The sequence below is a fragment of the Leopardus geoffroyi genome, chromosome D1 (assembly GCF_018350155.1).
Source record: "Leopardus geoffroyi isolate Oge1 chromosome D1, O.geoffroyi_Oge1_pat1.0, whole genome shotgun sequence".
Classification (NCBI taxonomy): Eukaryota; Metazoa; Chordata; class Mammalia; order Carnivora; family Felidae; genus Leopardus; species Leopardus geoffroyi.
The window spans coordinates 30844475-30868363 of NC_059329.1; the positions used below are offsets into that span (position 1 = coordinate 30844475).

The following is a 23889-nucleotide window of genomic DNA, read 5'->3' on the forward strand; positions in this document are numbered from 1 at the left end:
CCCATATGTTCGAGCCCGTGAAGAACTGTTTCACAGTTTGCTATAGACTTGAGGGTCTCATGGACATAAGCCCCTTTGGTTTCAAAGAAATGGTATGGGGGCTCATCTCTCCAGTGCAGGTCTTAAATGTTGAAGCGCCAGATGTGGGGTTTAAACACTTTGCTCCTCATGGCGAAGCTTAGGGTTTTGATTTCACTTCGGATTGTGGGTTACCACAGTGGGTATAGGGTTTATGGGGAGATTGTGTCTTAGCTTCTCCGGCTGACTTTGATGTTTTTTTTTTTTTTTTTTTTTTTCTCATTTGCTCAATTTGTAAGAGTTGCTCAGCTACTTTTGTTCTGTTTTTGTTGTTGTTGTTGTTTATGATTTTTTTTTCCTCAGAGGAAATTGTTCCAAATGTATATGTAGATTTTGTAAGGCCATGGGAGGATATGAGGCCAAGATCTTTCTATGTTGTGACCTTGAACCAACCTCCATTCCTCACTTTTTAAAAAAATTTTTTTTTTCAGCATTTATTTATTTTTGGGACAGAGAGAGACAGAGCATGAACGGGGGAGGGGCAGAGAGAGAGGGAGACACAGAATCAGAAACAGGCTCCAGGCTCTGAGCCATCAGCCCAGAGCCTGACGCGGGGCTCGAACTCACGGACCGCGAGATCGTGACCTGGCTGAAGTCGGACGCTTAACCGACTGCGCCACCCAGGCGCCCCATTCCTCACTTTTTAAAAAGGTTCACTCACATATTACTTTCGTTTTTAAATTTTATTTTATTATTTTTTTAATATGAAATTTATTGTCAAATTGGTTTCCATACAACACCCAGTGCTCATCCCAACAGAAGCCCTCCTCAATGCCCATCACCCATTTTCCCCTCCAACCAACCCCCCATCAACCCTGTTTGTTCTCAGTTTTTAAGAGTCTCTTATGATTTGATTCCTTCCCCTCTGTACTTTTTTTTCCCCCTTCTACTCCCCCATGGTCTTCTGTTACGTTTCTCAGGATCCACATAAGAGCGAAAACATATGGTATCTGTCTTTCTCTGTATGACTTATTTCACTTGGCATAACACTCTCTACTGCCATCCACATTGCTACGAAAGGCCATATTTCATTTTTTTCTCATTGCCACATAGTATTCCATTGGGTATATAAACCACAACTTCTTTATCCATTCATCAGTTGATGGACATTTAGGCTCTTTCCATAATTTGGCTATTGTTGAGAGTGCTGCTATAAACATTAGGGTACAAGTGCCCCTATGCATCAGCACTGCTGTATCCCTTGGGTAAATTCCTAGCAGTGCTATTGCTGGGTCATAGGGTAGATCTAGTTTTAATTTTTTGAGAAACCTCCACATTGTTTTCCAGAGTGGCTGCACCAGTTTGCATTCCCAGCAACAGTGCAAGGGGGTTCCCGTTTCTCCACATGCTCGCCAGCATCTATAGTCTCCTGGTTTGTTCATTTCAGCCACTCTGACTGGCGTGAGGTGGTATCTCAGTGTGGTTTTGATTTGTATTTCCCTGATGAGGAGTGACATTGAGCGTCTTTTCATGTGCCTGTTGGCCATCTGGATGTCTTCTTTAGACAACTGTCTATTCATGTTTCCCACCCATTTCTTCACTGGATTATTTGTTTTTCGGGTGTGGAGTTTGGTGAGCTCTTTATAGATTTTGGATACTAGCCCTTTGTCCGATATGTCATTTGCAAATATCTCTTCCCATTCCGTTGGTTGCCTTTTAGTTTTGTTGATTGTTTCCTTTGCAGTGAGGAGCTTTTTGTCTTCATGAGGTCCCAAAAGTTCATTTTTGCTTTTAATTCCCTTGCCTTTGGGGATGTGTCAAGTAAGAAATTGCTGCGGCTGAGGTTAGAGAGGTTTTTTTCCTGCTTTTTCCTCTAGGATTTTGATGGTTTCCTGTTTCACATTCAGGTCCTTTATCCATTTGAGTTTATTTTTGTGAATGGTGTAAGAAAGTGGTCTAGTTTCATTCTTCTGCATGTTGCTGTCCAGCTCTCCCAGCACCATTTGTTAAAGAGACTGTCTTTTTTCCATTGGATATTCTTTCCTGCTTTGTCAAAGATTAGTTGGCCATACTTTCATGGGTCGAATTCTGGGGTTTCTATTCTATTCCATTGGTCTCTGTGTCTGTTTTTGTGCCAATACCATGCTGTCTTGATGATGACAGCTTTGTACTAGAGGCTAAAGTCTGGCATTGTGATGCCTCCCACTTTGGTCTTCTTCAATATTAATTTGGCTATTCAGGGTCCTTTGCGGTTCCACACAAAGTTTAGGATTGCTTGTTTTAGCTTCAAAGTGAATGCTGGTTCAATTTTGATTGGGATTGCATTGAATGTGTAGATAGCTTTGGGTAGTATTGACATTTTAACAATATTTATTCTTCCAATCCATGAGCACGGAATGTTTTTCCATTTCTTTATGTCTTCTTCTATTTCCTTCATAAGCTTTCTATAGTTTTCAACATACAGATCTTTTACGTCTTTGGTTAGGTTTATTCCTAGATATTTTATGATTTTTGGTGCAATTGTGAATGGGATCAGTGTCTTTAGTTGTCTTTCTGTTGCTTCATTGTTAGTGTATAAGAATGCAACTGATTTCTGTACGTTGATTTTGTATCCTGCGACTTTGCTGAATTCATGTATCAGTTCTAGCAGACTTTTGGTGGAGTCTTTCAGGTTTTCCATATATAATATCATGTCATCTACAAAAAGTGAAAATTTGACTTCATCTTTGCCAATTTTGATGCCTTTGATTTCCTTTTGTTGTCTAATTGCTGATGCTAGCACTTCCAACAGCGGTGAGAGTGGACATCCCTGTCACGTTCCTGATCTCAGGGGGGAAAGCTTTCAGTTTTTCCCCCTTGAGGATGATATTAGCTGTGGGCTTTTCATAAATGGCTTTTATGATGTTTAAGTATGTTCCTTCTATTCTGAGTTTCTCGAGGGTCTTTATTAAGAAAGGATGCTGAATTTGTCAAATGCTTTTTCTGCTTCGATTGACAAGATCATATGGTTCTTTTCTTTTATTAATGTGATGTATCACCTTGATAGATTTGCGAATATTGAACCAGACCTGCAGCCCAGGAATGAATCCCACTTGATCCTGGTGAATAATTCATTTTATATGCTGTTGAATTCGATTTGCTAGTATCTTTTTTTTTTTTTAACGTTTATTTATTTTTGAGACAGAGAGAGACAGAGCATGAACGGGGGAGGGTCAGAGAGAGGGAGACACAGAATCTGAAGCAGGCTCCAGGCTCTGAGCCATCAGCCCAGAGCCCGACGCGGGGCTCGAACTCACAGACCGCGAGATCGTGACCTGAATTGAAGTCGGACGCTTAACCGACTGAGTCACCCAGGCGCCCCTGGATTTGCTAGTATCTTATTGAGAATTTTTGCATCCATATTCACCAGGGATATTGGCCTGTAGTTTTCTTTTTTTGATGGGTCTCTGTCTGCTTTAGGAATCAAAGTAATGCTGGCTTCAGAGAATCAGTCTGGAAGTTTTCCTTCCCTTTCTATTTTTTGGAACAGCTTGAGAAGGATAGGTATTATCTCTGCTTTAAATGTCTGGTAGAATTCTCCATGGAAACCATCTGGTCCTGGACTCTTATTTGTTGGGAGTTTTTTGATGACTGATTCAATTTCTTCGCTGGTTATGGGTCTGTTCAAGTTTTCTGTTTCTTCCTGTTTGAGTTTTGGAAGTTGTGGGTGCTTGGGAATTTGTCCATTTCTTCCAGATAGTCCAGTTTGTTGGCATATATTTTTTCATAGTATTCCCTGATAATTGCTTGTATTTCTGAGGGATTTGTTGTAATAATTCCATTTTCATTCATGATTTTATCTATTTGGGTCCTCTCCCTTTTCTTTTTGAGAAGTCTAGCTACAGGTTTATCAATTTTGTCTATTTTTTCAAAAAACCAACTCTTGTTTTCATTGATCTGCTCTATGGTTTTTTAAGATTCTATATTATTTATTTCTGCTCTGATCTTTATTATTTCTCTTCTTCTGCTGGGTTTGGGGTGTGTTTGCTGTTCTGCTTCTACTTCCTTTAGGTGTGCTGTTAGGTTTTGTATTTGGGATTTTTTTTTGTTTCTTGATATAGGCCTGGATTGCAATATTATTTTCCTCTCAGGACTACCTTCACTGCATCCCAAAGTGTTTGTATTGTTGTATTTTCATTTTGATTTGTTTCCATATATTTTTTTAGTTTCTCCTCTAATTGCCAGGTTGATCCATTCTTTCTTTAGTAGGGTGTTTTTTAACCTCCATGCTTTTGGAAGTTTTCCAGACTTTTTCCTGTGGTTGATTTCAAGCTTCATAGCATTGTGGTCTGAAAGTATGCATGGTATGATTTCAATTCTTGTATATTTATGAAGGGCTGTTTTGTGACCCATTATGTGATCTATCTTGAAGAATGTTCCATGTGCACTCGAGAAGAAACTATATTCTGTTGTGCTGGGATGCAGAGTTCTAAATATATCTGTCAAGTCCATCTGATCCAATGTCTCATTCTGGGCCTTTGTTTTGTTATTGACCCTGTGTCTAGATGATCTACCCATTCTTGTAAGTGGAGTATTATAGCCTGCAATTACCACATTATTATCAATAAGGTTGCTTGTTTGTGATTAATTGTTTTATATATTTTGGGGCTTCTGTATTTGGTGCATAGACATTTATAATTGTTAGCTCTTCCTGATGGATAGACCCTGTAATTATTATATAATGCCCTTCTTCATCTTGTTACAGACTGTAATTTAAAGTCTAGTTTGTATGATATAAGTATGGTTACTCCAGCTTTCTTTTGACTTCCAATAGCATGATAGATAGTTCTCCATCCTCTCACTTTTAATCTGATGGTGTCCTCAGGTCTAAAATGAGTATCTTATAGACAGCAAATAGATGGGTCTTGTTTTTTTTTTTTTTGTTTTTTTTTTTTTTTTTTAATCCATTCTGGTACCCTATGTCTTTTGGTTGGAGCACTTAGTCCATTTACATTCAGTGTTATTATAGAAAGATATGGGTTTAGACTCATTGTGATATCTGTAGGTTCATGATTGTAGTGATGTCTCTGGTACTTTGTGGTCTTTGCAACATTTCACTCACAGAATCCCCCTTAGGATCTCTTGTAGGGCTGGTTTAGTGGTAATGAATTCCTTCAGTTTTTGTTTGCTTGGGAAGACCTTTATCTATCCTTCTATTCTAAATGACAGACTTGCTGGATAAAGGATTCTTGGCTGCATATTTTTTTTCTGTTCATCACATTGATGATTTCCTGCCATACCTTTCTGGCCTGCCAAGTTTCAATAGGTAGGTCTGCCACTAGTATTATGGGTCTCCCTTTATATGTTGGAGCATGTTTATCCCTTGCAGCTTTCAGAATTCTCTCTTTATCCTTGTATTTTGCCAGTTTCACTATGATATGTCCTGCAGAAGATTGATTCAAGTTACATCTGAAGGGAGTTCTCTGTGCCTCTTGGACTTCAATGCTTTTTTTCTTTCTCCAGATCAGGGAAGTTCTCAAGTATGGTTTGTTCAAGTGTACCTTCAGCCCCTTTCTCTCTCTCTTTCTCTTCTGGAATTCCTATGATACGGATGTTGTTCTGTTTAATTGCATCACTTAGTTCTCTAATTCTCCCCTCATACTCCTGGATTTTTTTTTATCTCTCTTTTTCTCAGCTTCCTCTTTTTCCATAATTTTATCTTCTAATTCACCTATTCTGTCCTCTGCCTCTTCAATCCAGGCTGTGGTCGCCTCCATTTTATTTTGCACCTCATTTATAGCATTTTTAGCTCCTCATGACTATTTCTTAGTCCCTTGATCTCTGTAGATTCTCTGCTGTCCTCTATGCTTTTTTCAGGCCAAGTGATTAATTTTATGACTATTATTCTAAATTCTCATTCCATATATTGCTTAAATTGGTTTTGATCAATTTGTTAGCTGTTGCTACTTCCTGGAGTTTCTTTGAGGAGAGTTCTTCCGTTTCATCATTTTGGGTAGTCTCTGGGGTGGCACGGAACTGTAGGGCACTTCTGTGCTGTCTGGAGTAACTTGTGTTGGTGGGTAGGGCGGCAGTCAGACCTGATGTCTGTCCCCAGCCCACAGCTGGGGCCACAGTCAGACTGGTGTGTACCTTATCTTCCTGTCCCCCAAGGGCAGGACTCAATGTGGTATGGTGTTGCCTCTGTCTGGGCTACTTGCACACTGCCAGGCTTGTGGTGCTGCTTTGATGGGATCTGGCATATTAGCTGGGTGGATCCGTAAGATGCACAGGGATGGGAGGGGCAGGCTTAGCTCACTTTCCCCTGATGGTCCCCTCTGGAAGGGGCCCTGTAGCACCAGGAGGGAGGCAGGCCTGTCAGAGGGTTGGAGCCACAGAAGCACAGCGTTGGGCATTTGCAAGTTGGTGCAAGCAAGTTCTGTGACTGGAACTGGTTCCCTTTGGAATTTCAGCTGGGGGATTGTAGAGGGAAATGGTGCTTGCCAGTGCCTTTGTTTCCCCGCTGATCTCTGTCTTTCTGGGACTCAACAACCCTCCTTCCTGGTGTCCACTTGCCCTCCCTGCTTTCTGAGAGCAGAGCTGTTGACTTTTAAAATTCCAGATGTTAAGTCCCGCTGGCTGTTCAGAACTCATGGAGTCCGGCCCCTCCACTTTTGCAAGCCAGACTTTAGGGGCTCTGCCTTGCCTGGCAGGCTTCCCCTCCTCTGCCCCAGCTCCCTCCTGACAGTCTGCGTAGCACACACTGCCTCTCCGCCCTTCCTACCCTCTTCCGTGGGCCTCTTGTCTATGCTTGGCTCTGGAGAGTCTGTTCTGCTAGTCTTCTGGCAGCTTTTTGGGTTATTTAGACTATGTGGGTCAAATCTAAGGGATCAGAAGGATAGCATTGGACATAACTGGACAGCAACATGCAGAAGCATGAAACTAGACCACTTTCTTACACCATTCACAAAATTAAACTCAAAATGGATAAAGGACCTGAAAGTGAGACAGGAAACCATCAAAACCATAGAGGAGATAGCAGGAAAAATCCTCTCTGACCTCAGCCCCAGCAATTTCTTACTTGGCCCATCCCCAAAGGCAAGGGAATTAAAAGCAAAAACGAACTCTGGGGACCTCATGAAGACAAAAAGCTCCTCACTGCAAAGGAAACAATCAACAAAACTAAAAGGCAACCAACGGAATGGGAAGAGATATTTGCAAACGACATATCAGACAAAGGGCTAGTATCCAAAATCTATAAAGAGCTCACCAAACTCCACACCCGAAAAACAAATAATCCAGTGAAGAAATGGGTGGGAAACATGAATAGACACTTCTCTAAAGAAGACATCCAGATGGCCAACAGGCACATGAAAAGATGCTCAATGTCACTCCTCATCAGGGAAATACAAATCAAAACCACACTGAGATACCACCTCACGCCAGTCAGAGTGGCTGAAATGAACAAATCAGGAGATTATAAATTTTTTTTCAACGTTTATTTATTTTTGGGACAGAGAGAGACAGAGCATGAACGGGGGAGGGGCAGAGAGAGAGGGAGACACAGAATCGGAAACAGGGTCCAGGCTCCGAGCCATCAGCCCAGAGCCTGACGTGGGGCTCGAACTCACGGACCGCGAGATCGTGACCTGGCTGAAGTCGGACGCTTAACCGACTGCGCCACCCAGGCGTCCCGCAAATCAGGAGATTATAGATGCTGGCGAGCATGTGGAGAAACGGGAACCCCCTTGCACTGTTGCTGGGAATGCAAACTGGTGCAGCCACTCTGGAAAACAATGTGGAGGTTTCTCAAAATATTAAAACTAGATCTACCCTATGACCCAGCAATAGCACTGCTAGGAATTTACCCAAGGGATACAGGAGTGCTGATGCATAGGGGCACTTGTACCCCAATGTTTATAGCAGCACTCTCAACAATAGCCAAATTATGGAAAGAGCCTAAATGTCCATCAACTGATGAATGGATAAAGAAGTTGTGGTTTATATACCCAATGGAATACTATGTGGCAATGAGAAAAAATGAAATATGGCCTTTCGTAGCAACGTGGATGGCAGTAGAGAGTGTTATGCTAAGTGAAATAAGTCATACAGAGAAAGACAGATACCATATGTTTTCGCTCTTATGTGGATCCTGAGAAAACTTAACAGAAGACCATGGGGGAGTAGAAGGGGGAAAAAAAAGTACAGAGAGGGAAGGAATCAAACCATAAGAGACTCTTAAAAACTGCGAACAAACAGGGTTGATGGGGGGGTTGGTTGGAAGGGAAAATGGGTGATGGGCATTGAGGAGGGCTTCTGTTGGGATGAGCACTGGGTGTTGTATGGAAACCAATTTGACAATAAATTTCATATTTAAAAAAAGGCAATAAATGGATGCTCAGCATTACCTGAATACTTTCATTATGTAAGTGTCTTGTGCAGTTATTACACTTGGGTGGAAGGATTGAACAAGTTAACTTGTCTTCTGCTTTTACCTAAGCACTTCCACCATGCACATTCATTATCTGTTTACAATCTTGGAAACTGCCCACTTGAACCCTTTCAGGATATTCAGATACAATCATCTTTTATTTGAAGACAAATAGCAAAGATGTGGAGAAGTTTTCTATGGAGATTGAAAGGTGTTAGCTGAGAGTGTGGATGTTTAGAGTTTAGGGTTTATGGGTTATGTTTACCAGCAATGAACACTAGTATATCCGTGTGTGTATATGTGTGTGTGTGTGTGTGTGTGTGTGTGTGTGTGTGTGTGTATAGTGTCAGGTTTACATATATTTTATGTATATGTGTATGTATGTATATATACTATCTAGGATTATATATATATATATATATATATATATATATATATATACCCACCCATGAAATGGATCCCTTATGCCTGGCGCTAAGTAAGTTTGGTTTTATGATCTTACCCATTTCACCTCATCAGCTCAGGACAAAGGAAAGAGAAAGATTGGTTTGTTACCAAAATGTGAGGCTTGGCAAAGTAGGCATGTGTGAGGTTAAGGAAATAACAACTTCTGACAAGGAAGAAAGCATCTATTTGAGATAGCAGAACACAGTGTGAGGCCAAAGGAGTGTGATAAACTGAAGAAAAAGAGAGACTAGGATATCAGCAGGGAACCTTACTTCCTGTCTTTAGTTCTTTTTTTAAAAAAAGAACTTTTTTTTAATGTTTATTTTTGAGAGAGGGAGACAGAGTGAAGTGGGGGAGTGGCAGAGAGAGAAGGAGGAGGAATATGAAGCAGACTCCAGGCTCAGGACTCTGAGCCATCAGCACAGAGCCCCAGTAGTGCTAGAACTCACAAACCGGGAGATCATGACCCAAAGTGGTGGTCCCTTAGACTGAGCCACTCACGTGTGTCCTCAGTTCTTGAATTTGACTCAGAAAGAATTCACAGCCCAACTCTTCAGTAAGCAAGCATTTATTAGCAGCCATACTGAAAGTGCACTGGAAAGGAAAGGAAGGTGGAGCAGTCTCTGAGAGGGGGAGGGGAAGGGGAGAGGGACAAAAAGAGGAAGAGGGACAAGGGAAAAGGGAGAGAGAGAAACCCATTGTGTAGGGTACTTCCACCTTTTTAGCTACAGTTTCTTCCTGGTTCTTTGGTCCCACCCTTCCCTCCCCTCTCCCCCCCCCCCCCCCCCCCCGCCCCCCCCAGGTTTCAGCATTTAGTCTCTGAACATTTAGGATGTTTCCCATCAAACCTCCTGAAAATCCACGGTGTGGGGGCTTGAAACCCCAATGTAATCGTTTGATAATGAAATTAAGGGTCCTTTGAGGACTCAAAGTCCGCAGTCCTCCTGAGGGTATAGGGAGTGTGCATGTGCTTGTCTTTCAGGAATTTCCCCAGTTATTTGTGCTCTGGAGATGGGTGGTGGACTCCAGCTTTTTTCAACATTTGGAAAAACCCCTTCCCTGCTCATGTCTGTCTGCCTACCCTATTGAGAAGACTGGAAATTCTTCCCTGAGGAGGGATCTAGGTGATGCAAAAACAAACACAAACAAACAAACAAAAAAACCACACACACACACACAAAAAAAAACCCACAAAAAACCTAGAATTTTAAAGACTGAGGAAGAGCAAGCAAGTTTGGGAGATATGGTGAAAAAAATTACTGTGGCCAGAAAGCAGAATTTTAGAATCTTACACCTTAGAAATGAAATATATTTTATTGCAAATGAGAATATACAATTTGATAGGTGAAACAGTAGGGGTATGATGCCTGGCATTAAAAGGGTCAGGTCTTGGATGGAGATGTCATCAAGGGTAAAGTCTGGGAAGGAAAAGAGAAGGCTGAATCTCCTGCTGAAATAAATTAAGTAGGCAAAAAGGAAGTCAGTAGTGAAAGAGAAAGAATAGTCTCTGCAAATTACGGATAATAACAAGTAGGAAAGACGTTGTTGGGAAACAGCTGGAAGCAACAGGTTAGTTGTAAATTAAGAAAACTATGTAAAAGTTCAGATGAACATTAGTGGAGTGGATTTTAAAAGGATTTTTTTTTTCTTCTGATGAATTTGGGTGGCAGTACCGAGAGTAGAAAGGAGTTTTAAAAGCAAGGAGTAAAGACAGGGGAAAAACAAGTGCAATTATGCAATTAAGAAAGCAATATGAAAGGGAAAGAATCAGTTGCAAAGCTCCTGGACATCAATTGAAGTTCCGGTTGGTTACTGGTAGAGGCAGAGCAATGAAAGATCCACCAATATGGTCAAGAGTAGATTGCAGTAAAATACAGCCTTATTCAAAATGTAGACACCGCAGGCACTGCTGCCTCTGGAGAAGTTAACCCACTGGGGAACGCAGCTTGCAGGACATCTGTGGTGTTCTCTTTTCAGTTCCAGATAAATTTGCTATAAAAGGGAGAGTTTAACGACTCTTGTAGCCTGGATCTGGATTGTGGATAGAGCCAGCTGTGAGAACTAAAAAAAAATGTTTTAATGTTTATTTATATTTGAGAGAGAGAGAGCGCGTGCGCGCAGGGGAGGGGCAGAGAGAGGGAGACACAGAATCCGAAGCAGGCTCCAGGCTCTGAGCTGTCAGCATAGATACAGCCTGACGCGGGGCTGGAGCCCATGAACCACCAGATCATGACCTGAGCTGAAGCCCCAGGCTTAACCTACTGAGCCACCCAGGAGGTCCTGAGCCGTGAGAATTTTAAATACAGCTATGTCTCCCATCCAAGAGGGAGCCTGGTTGCCCACCCCAAAAGCTGAAAGAAGGGCCATGGCAACCACACAGGTGTGTCTGCGTTGGTGAAATTAATTTAGACGCTCCGCTACCTCTACTTCTAACCCCCTACCCACTCTGCCTCCTCGGGGTCTTCTCCAGGCTCTGCGGCGGAGACAAGGGCAGGGGCGGAGAGGGGAGCTCCACGTTAGCGTGCTTTGGAATTGGCGGCTCAAACACGGAATGAGGAGCCTCAGAGTTTCAGATTCTGTAGGGCTGAAATGGTACAGAACATCTGCATGTTGACCGGTTTCACCTAGGCCACGTGGGCCAGTGCTGCAGGCCGAGTTAAGTTACCAGCTTGAGGGTGGGTACGGTAAAGGAAAACGGTCCACCTCCCCCAAGATGTAGATTGGCCTTGCTAGGCTTTCCTTACTGAGGTAAGAGGATATTCCTTATCCGTGTCCTCAGCACCCAGCAACAGGGCAACTGCGGTTTGTGAACACGTGCTGAAGCAGCATAGAGAGAGGAGTGGTGGTCGGCGTGCAGAGGAGGGCAGCTCCTCCTCCAGCCCGGACACTCGGGGACGGTAGGAGGCGGGTGGTGGTGGGGAATAAATCCCCGCTGCTGCCGAGAGTTCGCCAATCGCTGGGTTGCGCGGGCTCCCAGACCCCGGAGGTAGCTCAGCGTCGGGCTGCGGAAAGGGAGAGTCTGTGCGCCTGTGCGGATCTCACACTCAGTAGAGGCGGAGAGGCAGGTCTCGGGAGAGATCCCAGGAAGTTAGCCCAGCAAGTCTGCGGAGGTGGGGTGGATGGAAAGCTCCCTGCACTCCGCAGAGGGGGTGCCCAGAAACTGTTAGCTGTCACAACTGATGGAGTCCCAGGGACGTCTGGGTGCCTCAGCTGGTTAAGCTGAGACTCTTCGTTTAGGCTCAGGTCATGATCTCATGGTTTTGTGAGTTCGTGCCACGCATGGAACTCCCAGCTGACACTGCGCAGCCTGCTTGGGATTCTCTCTCCCCTTCTTTCTCGGCCTCTCCCCTGCTCACGCTGTCTCTGTCTCTCTCAAAAATAAATAAACTTAAAACAAACAAACAAAACTATTGGAGTCCCTGAAAGCCAGAGCCAGGCTTCGGGACTCCGAGGACCAGAGGGGCGGAGAGGGACAGCTGAACTCACAGCAGCTTCAGAGTTCCGCCCCGCCGTTCCTGGGCTTCGGACCCACAGGCGCAAGGCCCGTGGACGTGGAGGGGTCTGCTAGCCAGCGGGTCGGCCCAGGGGTCTGGGGTGGGGGCGGATCAGCGAAAGGGAGAGAGGATAAGCTACCCGGGAGGGAAAGGGGCTACAAGGGGAGTGGCGCGCTTGGAGGCTTGGGGGCAGTTCTGCCGCTGGGAGGGGGTTGTGTGGAAAGGTCTGTCAGGGGCTGGGTTGAGAACAGGTAGGCGATGGGGAGACCTGCAGGGGCGGGGTGGTCCCCAGGGTTGGGGGAGGGCTCGTGTGCGGTGGGAGCGGGGCACCGGAAGGTGGGAGGTAGTCCAAGGTCCTGGCTGCCCCGGGGCGGAGCGCGGTGCCGGCTAGTTTCCGCTGTGTCCCCGGCCTGGCGGCTGCTGCCCACCCACCTCTGCGAAGTTGGCATTGGAACCCCTCGGCGCCGGGTAAAGTGGGTTCCGGCCCGTAGGACCTCCAGAGCACTCACGCCCGCGACAGCCCCGGGACCTCTCCGCACCTCCCGCGCTGTGGCCTCTTTACCAGCACTGGGTCCGCCCGGCAGCCCTGGCCCCTCGGGTATTCTCATTTTCTTGAATTTTTCTCTAGGACCTTTATTCAGGTTCCCTCGAGGTTCTCCGTCCTTTCTGTCTTCCCCCCGGAAATCTCTGAGCGTCCCCTGATCTCATTCGGTCTCCCAGGACTCTTCACAACCACAGTGAGGAGGCGAATGGTGTCCAGAGGGTCGTGCGCGCATTTCTTCCCCGGTCTGTCTCCTCTAATCCCTGAGCCCCATTCTACTTTCCATCCGATTTCCCTACAGAGAACAGTTGCGTTCTACCTTCTCGACTCTGCCTAACGGAATACTCATGAAGCCCCATGGTAAAGCTTATGAAGTTTATGGAGGCAACGAAGATGTTTTACTGATTCTGGCAACTGCTGCATTTGTTCAGAAAACATTTGTTGAGCACTTGTAATTCAGGCGCTGCTCTGGGGAGTGAGGACACAGCCATGCCCCATGCAGAGTGCTTCCAGGCTTAGAAGCTGTGCGCCCCCCACCTCCACCCCGGCTTTGCTAGGCTGCCCTGGTTCTGCCTACCTCGGACTCATAGAACTTTTAATATCTGAAGGAAAGAGCAATTGTCCCAGGGTGAGCAGTATAAAGAAGACCAAGGGCCACACAAAGATGAGTGTGTTCTGGGAGCTAATACGATGGTGTCCTGCAGTAGCAGAGAAGTAGAAAATTGGGTTGGGGATAGAAATTGGGACCCCGCTACAGAGGAAGTCCTACATTCCAGCCTAGTTCTCTGCTAAGCAGCACATTATTAGGGTTCATCCCTTAACAATAGAAGGTCTCTGGAAAATTTCCCAGAGATTATCCTCTATTGTGTGAAACTTACTCGACTGAGGCTTGCTCTTCTCTAAAATGTAACTGGTGTCAGAAAACCCAGTTATTATCAAGATGCTCTTGGTGCTGCTGCTGCCCTCCCTCCAGTCAGTAGACATGGCCTTAAGGTGCTGTCTGTTGTGAGTCCAAGTGGTGCAGAAGCCAAGATATAGCTATGCAGAATTCTGCCTTCCAGTCAGGCCACTTCTATCTTCCTCACCATCCTCCTTGGCCAAGACCTCACTCAGCTCTGCCTCCTTCTCTGCCTCCAGGGTGTCTGACTTCTGTTCTGTCTTCTCTGTTTAGCATGCTGACCTTCTTGTTGAGACCTGTGGGCATTCTGTGCCTGTCTTCAGGGTTATTGGTAATGGCTCAATTTGGAGGAGACCTCTCACCCAGGTATGTTTGAGAGGGAAGGGGTGGGAAGTTTCTCTTTGCACTGGAAGTGTGTTTAGGCCCCTGAAGGAAAGACCTTCTGATTTGCCCAAAATGTGTGCCACATGGGGAACATCTTTAGGACTTCATGTACCTCCTTTGTCCTTGCAGGATGAATCAAGCTTACCTGACTCCCTTCCACATAAAGAATCGCAATGTGGGTCTGAAAGTTGAAGGTTCAAGCTTCACACTAGATGGCTCTCTTTCCTGATCATAGCAGGCACTATTCACTATTTCCGGGTGCCCAGGGAGTACTGGAGGGACCGCTTGCTGAAGCTGAAGGCCTGTGGCTTCAACACTCTTACCACGTGAGTGCTAGCTCCGAAGTAATTATTTCATGAATTTATAGTTTGAATTTCTAGCTCTGAGACTTTATTAGACCAGTCTAAGGGTTGACCCTTTTAGTACCTTCTTCATTGTTCTTAGGATGTCTGAGTCTCCACTTGATAATCTCTAGAATATCCTATTGATAGAGCCTGCTCTGATTGCTCTGAAAGAGTTCCTTCTAAACGGGGTCCTTGTGGCCTGCACGCAAGAGTCTAACTTTCAGAGGCAGTGGTCAGTACAGGTGGCTGTGGGTCAGTGGTCCCTAACTACTGAATAAGTTCAGTACAGCAGGCCTCTCTCCTCCTTGGATATCTTCACTTGCCATACGAGTCATAGCCCCAGTGATGGTTCCTAGGATAGAATACTGTTCCAGAAAATGTGTTTCAAGTTGGGTTTCATTGAGAACCAGGCTTGGCAAGTAATGTAATTATCCTCATCCTAAAAGCTGAAATTAACAAAAATTAGTAATTTCTTTCTAGGCTTCTAAGCTTGGAAAGTGCTTATCCATTACTGTTTGGATATCAGTTTTAGTTTTGTTCTCTTTTTCAGTGGTTTGGTGTTTAAAATATAGGTTTAGAAGAAAAAATATTTAATTGGAATTTGACTTGGTGAGTGACATGAGTAATGCTTTAAAGTATTTACCCTCTAAACTATCATAATGCCTTTTACACACCACATTATTTTCCCTCTTTCTTCCTCATTAGTTTGTTCCTTTGTATAGCAGTGAACTTACAAAAGTAAGTAAGTAAGCAGTTGCTTACAAAAGTAAAAAGTGTCACTGTTATTTCATAAGCTATAAGATATTCTAAGTCTCTCAAAGAGGAAGAGAACATTATCTCAGAATCAAAGCAGGCTTATACATTGGATACATTAGAATATAAAGACTGAATTGTCTTAAGTTTTTTTTTTTTTGTTTTGTTTTTTTTGTTTTTTTTTTTTTTTAGAAAGAGAGAGAGAGAGAAATTAAGCAGGCTCCATGCCCATCCCAAAACTGTGAGATCATGACCTCAGTTGAAATCAAGAGTCGGACATTTAACTGACTGAGTCACCTAGGCTCAATCTTTTTAAAAAAGTTATTAAAAACTAATCAGCCAGTCTTGCAGGAACAAACCTAGAGTCTGACAAAATCAGATTTGCTGACGTTCAAGGAGGGAGTGTGTTCCAGAAGAATGGTGGAATGCCAGTCTCAACAAAGGGGAAGAGAGAAGAGACTTTGCAAGGTTAGGCTCCAGGTGAAGGACTCTGAAGGGAGTCTGAGAAAAGCAGGGACAACTTCTGGATTTGTTATTGTGTCTGATGCAAGATTAGAGGAAGTGGGTTAGTCAAGGTTGGGTGCTGGCATGAGGTGAGGGTAGTTTAATATTTTTTTCATGTTTATTTATTTTTGAAAGAGAGAGAAAGAGAGACAGAGCATGAGCAGGGGAGGGGCAGAGAAAGAGGGAAGCACAGAATCTGAAGCAAGCTCCAGGCTCTGAGCTGTCAGCACAGAGCCTGACGTGGGGCTCAATCCCATGAACCATGAAATCATGACCTCGGCTGAAATCAGGTGCTTAATTGACCGAGCTGCCTCGGCACTGTGATGAGGGGATTTTAGCAATTAGGCCTCCCTAGAAGTAGATGGGTAGAGCAGAGAAGCTCTGGGGGTGTGTTTGGTGAGAAAGCAATAATCATTCAAAGAGGTGACATTTTACAACTGCTACGCTGTTTTGGGAGCAACACTGTTTCTTATTAACTTTTCAGGGGGATTTAATCTGTGTCTGCCTTCCAGTCTGAAAATTGCAGGGCTGGTTTTTCTTTTTCAATTAAGCTGATTTCCATTCTTAAAATCTTAAACATGTTTTCAGTCTTTAAACATTTTTACTATGGATTCACAAAAACTTCGGTATCAGATCTTGACCAATGTTTGAGAATGCAATGATGGGTTTTAGTTCCTGACTACCACTGGTCACATTGTATTATCTATTCATTCTTGCACTATCACAACACTTAATAATTTTATCTTTCTGTTTTAGTTGTGTTTGTTCCCCCTTTTCCCAAATATGATAGTGGGTTTCTATCTGTTTTAGTATCTGATAAAACAGTATATTCTGTTCTAGTATTTGCTGGGCTAGGTTGCTTTCTCAGCCTTTTATTGCCTGCCTTAAGGAATTATTTACTTTGCTATTTCTAAAAAATATTGTCTTCTTTTGGGATGCTGGAGTATCTATTTCCTTTCTTCTGTTAGCTTGAGAGGTATTTACTCTTTTACTGGATGCTCAAGAATTTATAACATTCATCCTTGATTTATCAACTAATACTCTCTTATACTTTTACCCACTCTATAATACGAAGACATTAGAATGCTTTATCCCTAGTTATTTCTCTCTTAATGTGTATGTTATTGTTATGTATTTTAATTCTAAATAACTGAAGACTATTATTGCTGTTCTGGAATCTTCCTGCACGAAGAACACATTTTTGAATTTTCTGTAGTGTAAATTTGCTGGTGACAAAGTTCTCAGTTTTTTGTTTATCTGAAAATTTCTTCATTTTCTTTTCTTTTGTGAGGAGTATTTTCACTAGTATAAAATTCTAGGTTGGCAGATGTTTTAGCATTTTGAAGGTAATGCTGCTGCCTCTGGCTTTCATTATCCCTGTTGTAAAGTCAGTTGTCCATTTAACTGAAACTCTTTAGAGGGCCATGTATCCTTTTCTGTGGTTACTTTGAGGACTTGAAAAATTTCCTTTTTCTCCCCAAATTTTGTCTATTGTTTTTTGTGTATTTTCCAAATAGACATTATTTTTTAGAGGAGTTTTAGGTTCACAGCAAAATTGAGCAGAGAGTATAGAGAGTTTTACCTCAGGGGAGGGGAGAGGTAATTACCAATGGGAAGGTTGAGTTAATAACCAATGGCCATAATTTAATAAATTATACCTATATAATGAGGCCTCCATAAAATGCTAACTGAAGGGATTTGGCGAGCTTCCAAGTTGATGAACACATTCAAGTGCTGGGAGAGTGGTGTGCTCAGGGAAGCCATGGAAGCTCCCTGTATTTTCCCTATACTTGTCCTATGCATCTTTTCTATCTAGCTGTTCCTGAGTTTTATCCTTTATAATAAACTGGTAAGACTAAGTGTTTCCCAGAGTTTTGTGAGCAGTTTTAACAAATTATCAAACACGAAGAGGGGGCCATGGGAACCCCTGAATTGTAGCTGGTTGATCAGAAATAAAGATGACAACATGGAACTGGTATCTGAAATGGAGGAGTGAGGGAGCCATCATGTAGGAATGAGCCCTTAACCGTGGGGCCTGTGCTAACTCTGGGCAATTAGTGTCAGAATTGAGTTAAATTGTAGGACACTCAGTTGGTATCTGCTGAAAATTGGAGAATTGCCTGGAGTGGAAAAACCTACATATCTGGTTTGTATGACTAAAGGGAGATAAGTTTTTCTTGAAGCTGGCAATTCTTTTCTTTCAGCACTTGAAAAATATTGTGCTACTTCCTGCTGGTCTGTATAGAGTAGGGTTGTACTCCATGCCTCATAATTGACTGTAATTCCCAGTGGGGTTCCTCTATAAATAATAATACATCATTTCTCTCTGGCTGCTCTCAAGATTTTTCCTTTTTTTTTTTTTTTTTTTAGTGTTTCAATGAAAAAAGACTTTAATTTTTAGAGTACGTAGTTTTAGGTTTATAACAAAATTGAGAGGAAGGCATGGAGCCCCCACACCTGCCAGAGCCTCCCTCACTATCAACATCCTCCATCAGAGTGGTATATATGGATCTACACTAACACACCATTAATCACCCCAAGTCCATAGTTTATGTTACAGTTCACTCTTGGTGTTATATATTGCATGCATTTGGACAAATGTATAATGACACATATCCACCATTAATAGTATCACAGAAAATAGTTTCAATGTCCTAAAAATCCTCTGTGTTCCTTCCTTCTCCGCTAACTCCTGGCCACCAATGATTCTTTTACTATCTCCATGGTTTTGCCTTTTCCAGAATGTCACATAATTGGCATCATGCGCTATGTGGCCTTTTCAGATTGGCTTCTTTCATTTAGTAATATGCATTTAACTTTCCTCTATGTATTTTCATGGTTTAATAGTTTATTTTTCAAAAAAAAAATGTTTATTTTTGAGAGAGTGAGACAGAGCGTGAGCAGGGAAGGGGCAGAGAGAGGGAGACACAGAATCTGAAGCAGGCTCCAGGCTCTGAGCTGTCAGTACAGAGCCCGACACGAGGCCCGAACTGATGAATCATGAGATCATGACCTGACACTCAATGGACTGAGCCACCCAGGTGCCCCGATAGTTTACTTTTTTTCTGTGCTAAATGATTTTCTGTTGTATGGATGCACCATGCTCACTTACCCATTTACCTACTGAAGGACATCTTGGTTGCTTCTAAGTTTGGGTAATTATAGCTGATATACACATCTGTGTGCAGGTTTTAGTGTGACCATGTGTTCAACTCATTTGGGTAAATACTGAAGATCACATGGTAAGGATATGTTTAGTTTTGTAGGAAATTGCCAAACTCTTCCAAAGTGGCTGTATCATTTTGCATTCCTACTAGCAATGAATGGTATTCCTGTTGCCTCATAGCCTTGTTAGCATTTGCTATTGTCAGTATTCTAGGATTTGGGCATTCTAATAGGTGTGTGGTGGTATCTCATTCTTGTTTTAATTTGCAATACCCTAATGACCTATCGTGTTGAGCATCTTTTCATATGGTTATTTGCCATTTGTATAGGCTTTTGAAATGTCTGTTCAGATCTTTTGCCCATTTTAAATTACATTGTTTTTCTCTTATTGTTGAGTTTTAAAAATTTTTGTATATTTTGGATCATGGTCCTTTATGAGATATACCTTTTGTAAGGATTTCTCCCAGTTTGTGGCTTGTCTTTTCATTCTCTTGATAGTGTCTTTTGCAGGGCATATCTTTTTAATTTTAATGAAATTCAACTTAATTATAACATGCAATGTGCCTTTAGTGTTGTATCTAAAAAGTCATTGCCAAACCCTAGCTTATCTAGATTTTCTATGTTATCTTCTAGGAAGTTTGTAGTTTTATATTTTACATCTATAAATCTATGATCCATTTGTGTTCATTTTTGTGAAGGGTATAAAATGTCTGCATCATCTTTTTTGTGCATGTTGCTCCAGCACCATTTTTTAAAAAGACTATTTTTTTTCTTTACTGTAGAGCTTTTGCTCCTTTGTCAAAAATAAGTGGACTGTATTTGTGTGGGTCTATTTCTACTCTCACTATTCTGTTTCCTTGATCTATTTGTTTTTTCTTTCACCAGTGCCACAGTGTCTTGATTACTATAGCTTCATGATGAGTTTGAAGTTGGATAGTGTTATTCGTCAATTGTTCATTGCTGTTAAATAAGAAAAAGATTGACTTTTGTATATTAACCTTGCTTTCTGCAACCCTGCTATTGATTGCTTGGTAGTTCCAGGAGGTTTTTTGTTTGTTTGTTTGTTTGTTTGTTTGTTGTTGTTTTTCTGTCAATTCTTTTGAATTTTCTTTCTTTTTTTTTTTTTTTTATACCACACAACTCACCCACTTAAAAGTGTACAATTCAGTAGTCTTTCGTATATTCACAGAGTTGTGCATCCATCAACACAATCAATTTTTTTTTATTATATGAAATTTATTGTCAAATTGGTTTCCATACAACACCCAGTGCTCATCCCAAAAGGTGCCCTCCTCAATACCCATCACCCATCCTCTCCTCCCTCCCACCCCCCATCAACCCTCAGTTTGTTCTCAGTTTTTAACAGTCTCTTATGCTTTGGCTCTCTCCCACTCTAACCTCTTTTTTTTTTTTTCTTTTTTCCTCCCCCTCCCCCAAGGGTTCCTGTTAAGTTTCTCAGGATCCACATAAAAGTGAAACCATACGGTGTCTGTCTTTCTCTGTATGGCTTATTTCACTTAGCATCACACTCTCCAGTTCCATCCATGTTGCTACAAAAGGCCATATTTCATTTTTTCTCATTGCCACGTAGTATTCCATTGTGTATATAAACCACAATTTCTTTATCCATTCATCAGTTGATGGACATTTAGGCTCTTTCCATAATTTGCCTATTGTTGAGAGTGCTGCTATGGAAATTGGGGTACAAGTGCCCCTATGCATCAGTACTCCTGTATCCCTTGGATAAATTCCTAGCAGTGCTATTGCTGGGTCATAGGGTAGGTCTATTTTTAATTTTCTGAGGAACCTCCACACTGCTTTCCAGAGCGGCTGCACCAGTTTGCATTCCCACCAACAGTGCAAGAGGGTTCCCGTTTCTCCACATCCTCTCCAGCATCTATAGTCTCCTGATTTGTTCATTTTGGCCACTCTGACTGGCGTGAGGTGATACCTGAGTGTGGTTTTGATTTGTATTTCCCTGATAAGGAGCGACGTTGAACATCTTTTCATGTGCCTGTTGGCCATCCGGATGTCTTCTTTAGAGAAGTGTCTATTCATGTTTTCTGCCCATTTCTTCACTGGGTTATTTGTTTTTCGGGTGTGGAGTTTGGGGAGCTCTTTATAGATTTTGGATACTATCCCTTTGTCCGATATGTCATTTGCAAATATCTTTTCCCATTCCGTTGGTTGCCTTTTAGTTTTGTTGGTTGTTTCCTTTGCTGTGCAGAAGCTTTTTTATCTTCATAAGGTCCCAGTAATTCACTTTTGCTTTTAATTCCCTTGCCTTTGGGCATGTGTCGAGTAAGAGATTGCTACGGCTGAGGTCAGAGAGGTCTTCTCCTGCTTTCTCCTCTAAGGTTTTGATGGTTTCCTGTCTCACATTCAGGTCCTTTATCCATTTTGAGTTTATTTTTGTGAATGGTGTAAGAAAGTGGTCTAGTTTCAACCTTCTGCATGTTGCTGTCCAGTTCTCCCAGCACCATTTGTTAAAGAGGCTGTCTTTTTTCCATTGGATGTTCTTTCCTGCTTTGTCAAAGATGAGTTGGCCATACGTTTGTGGGTCTAGTTCTGGGGTTTCTATTCTATTCCATTGGTCGATGTGTCTGTTTTTGTGCCAATACCATGCTGTCTTGATGATGACAGCTTTGTAGTAGAGGCTAAAGTCTGGGATTGTGATGCCTCCTGCTTTGGTCTTCTTCTTCAAAATTCCTTTGGCTATTCAGGGCCTTTTGTGGTTCCATATGAATTTTAGGATTGCTTGTTCTAGTTTCGAGGAGAATGCTGTGCAATTTTGACTGGGATGGCATTGAATGTGTAGATAGCTTTGGGTAGTATTGACATTTTGACAATATTTATTTTTCCAATCCATGAGCAGGGAATGTCTTTCCATTTCTTTAAATCTTCTTCAATTACCTTCATAAGCTTTCTATAGTTTTCAGCATACAGATCCTTTACATCTTTGGTTAGATTTATTCCTAGGTATTTTATGCTTCTTGGTGCAATTGTGAATGGGATCAGTTTCTTTAGTTGTTTTTCTGTTGCTTCATTGCTAGTGTATAAGAATGCAACTGATATCTGTACATTGATTTTGTATCCTGCAACTTTGCTGAATTCATGTATCAGTTCTAGCAGACTTTTGGTGGAGTCTATCGGATTTTCCATGTATAATATCATGTCATCTGCAAAAAGCGAAAGCTTGATTTCATCTTTGCCAATTTTGATGCCTTTGATTTCCTTTTGTTGTCTGATTGCTGATGCTAGAACTTCCAACACTATGTTAAACAACAGCGGTGAGAGTGGGCATCCCTGTCGGGTTCCTGATCTCAGGGAAAAAGTTCTCAGTTTTTCCCCGTTGAGGATGATGTTAGCTGTGGGCTTTTCATAAATGGCTTTTATGATCTTTAAGTATGTTCCTTCTATCCCGACTTTCTCAAGGGTTTTTATTAAGAAAGGGTGCTGGATTTTGTCAAAGGCCTTTTCTGCATCGATTGACAGGATCATATGGTTCTTCTCTCTCTTTTTTTTTTTTTTTTTTTTTGTTAATGTGATGTATCACGTTGATTGATTTGCGAATGTTGAACCAGCCCTGCATCCCAGGAATGAATCCCACTTGGTCATGGTGAATAATTCTTTTTATATGCCATTGAATTCGATTTGCTAGTATCTTATTGAGAATTTTTGCATCCATATTCATCAGGGATATTGGCCGGTAGTTCTCTTTTTTAACTGGGTCTCTGTCTGGTTTAGGAATCAAAGTAATACTGGCTTCATAGAATGAGTCTGGAAGTTTTCCTTCCCTTTCTATTTCTTGGAATAGCTTGAGAAGGATAGGTATTATCTCTGCTTTAAACGTCTGGTAGGACTCCCCTGGGAAGCCATCTGGTCCTGGACTCTTATTTGTTGGGAGGTTTTTGATAACCGATTCAATTTCTTCGCTGGTTATGGGTCTGTTCAAGCTTTCTATTGCCTCCTGATTGAGTTTTGGAAGAGTGTGGGTGTTCAGGAATTTGTCCATTTCTTCCAGGTTGTCCAATTTGTTGGCATATAATTTTTCATAGTATTCCCTGATAGTTGTTTGTATCTCTGAGGGATTGGTTGTAATAATTCCATTTTCATTCATGATTTTATCTATTTGGGTCATCTCCCTTTTCTTTTTGAGAAGCCTGGCTAGAGGTTTGTCAATTTTGTTTATGTTTTCAAAAAACCAACTCTTGGTTTCGTTGATCTGCTCTACAGTTTTTTTAGACTCTATATTGTTTATTTCTGCTCTGATCTTTATTATTTCTCTTTTTCTGCTGGGTTTGGGGTGTCTTTGCTGTTCTGCTTCTATTTCCTTTAGGTGTGCTGTTAGATTTTGTATTTGGGATTTTTCTTGTTTCTTGAGATAGGCCTGGATTGCAATGTATTTTCCTCTCAGGACTGCCTTCGCCGCGTCCCAAAGCGTTTGGATTGTTGTATTTTCATTTTCGTTTGTTTCCATATATTTTTAAATTTCTTCTCTAATTGCCTGGTTGACCCACTCATTCGTTAGGAGGGTGTTCTTTAACCTCCATGCTTTTGGAGTTTTTCCAGACTTTTTTCTGTGGTTGATTTCAAGCTTCATAGCATTGTGGTCTGAAAGTATGCATGGTATAATTTCAATTCTGGTAAACTTATGGAGGGCTGTTTTGTGACCCAGTATATGATCTATCTTGGAGAATGTTCCATGTGCACTTGAGAAGAAAGTATATTCTGTTGCTTTGGGATGCAGAGTTCTAAATATATCTGTCAAGTCCATCTGATCCAATGTCTCACTCAGGGCCCTTGTTTCTTTATTGATCGTGTGTCTAGATGATCTATCCATTTCTGTAAGTGGGGTGTTAAAGTCCCCTGCAATTACCACATGCTTATCAATAAGGTTGCTTATGTTTATGAGTAGTTGTTTTATATATTTG

At 42.1% G+C, this 23889-nt stretch overlaps 1 protein-coding gene across 1 annotated transcript in view; it reads left to right on the forward strand.

The window, feature by feature from the left end:
* Window positions 1–14079: 14079 nt before the first annotated feature.
* The window catches only part of LOC123600381 (beta-galactosidase-1-like protein 2), a 73121-nt gene continuing 63311 nt past the window's right edge, over window positions 14080–23889 (forward strand). Inside the window, 3 exon segments of the mRNA XM_045482453.1 lie at window positions 14080–14171; window positions 14319–14404; window positions 14407–14515. Of these exon segments, the coding sequence (XP_045338409.1) occupies window positions 14080–14171; window positions 14319–14404; window positions 14407–14515 (287 nt within the window).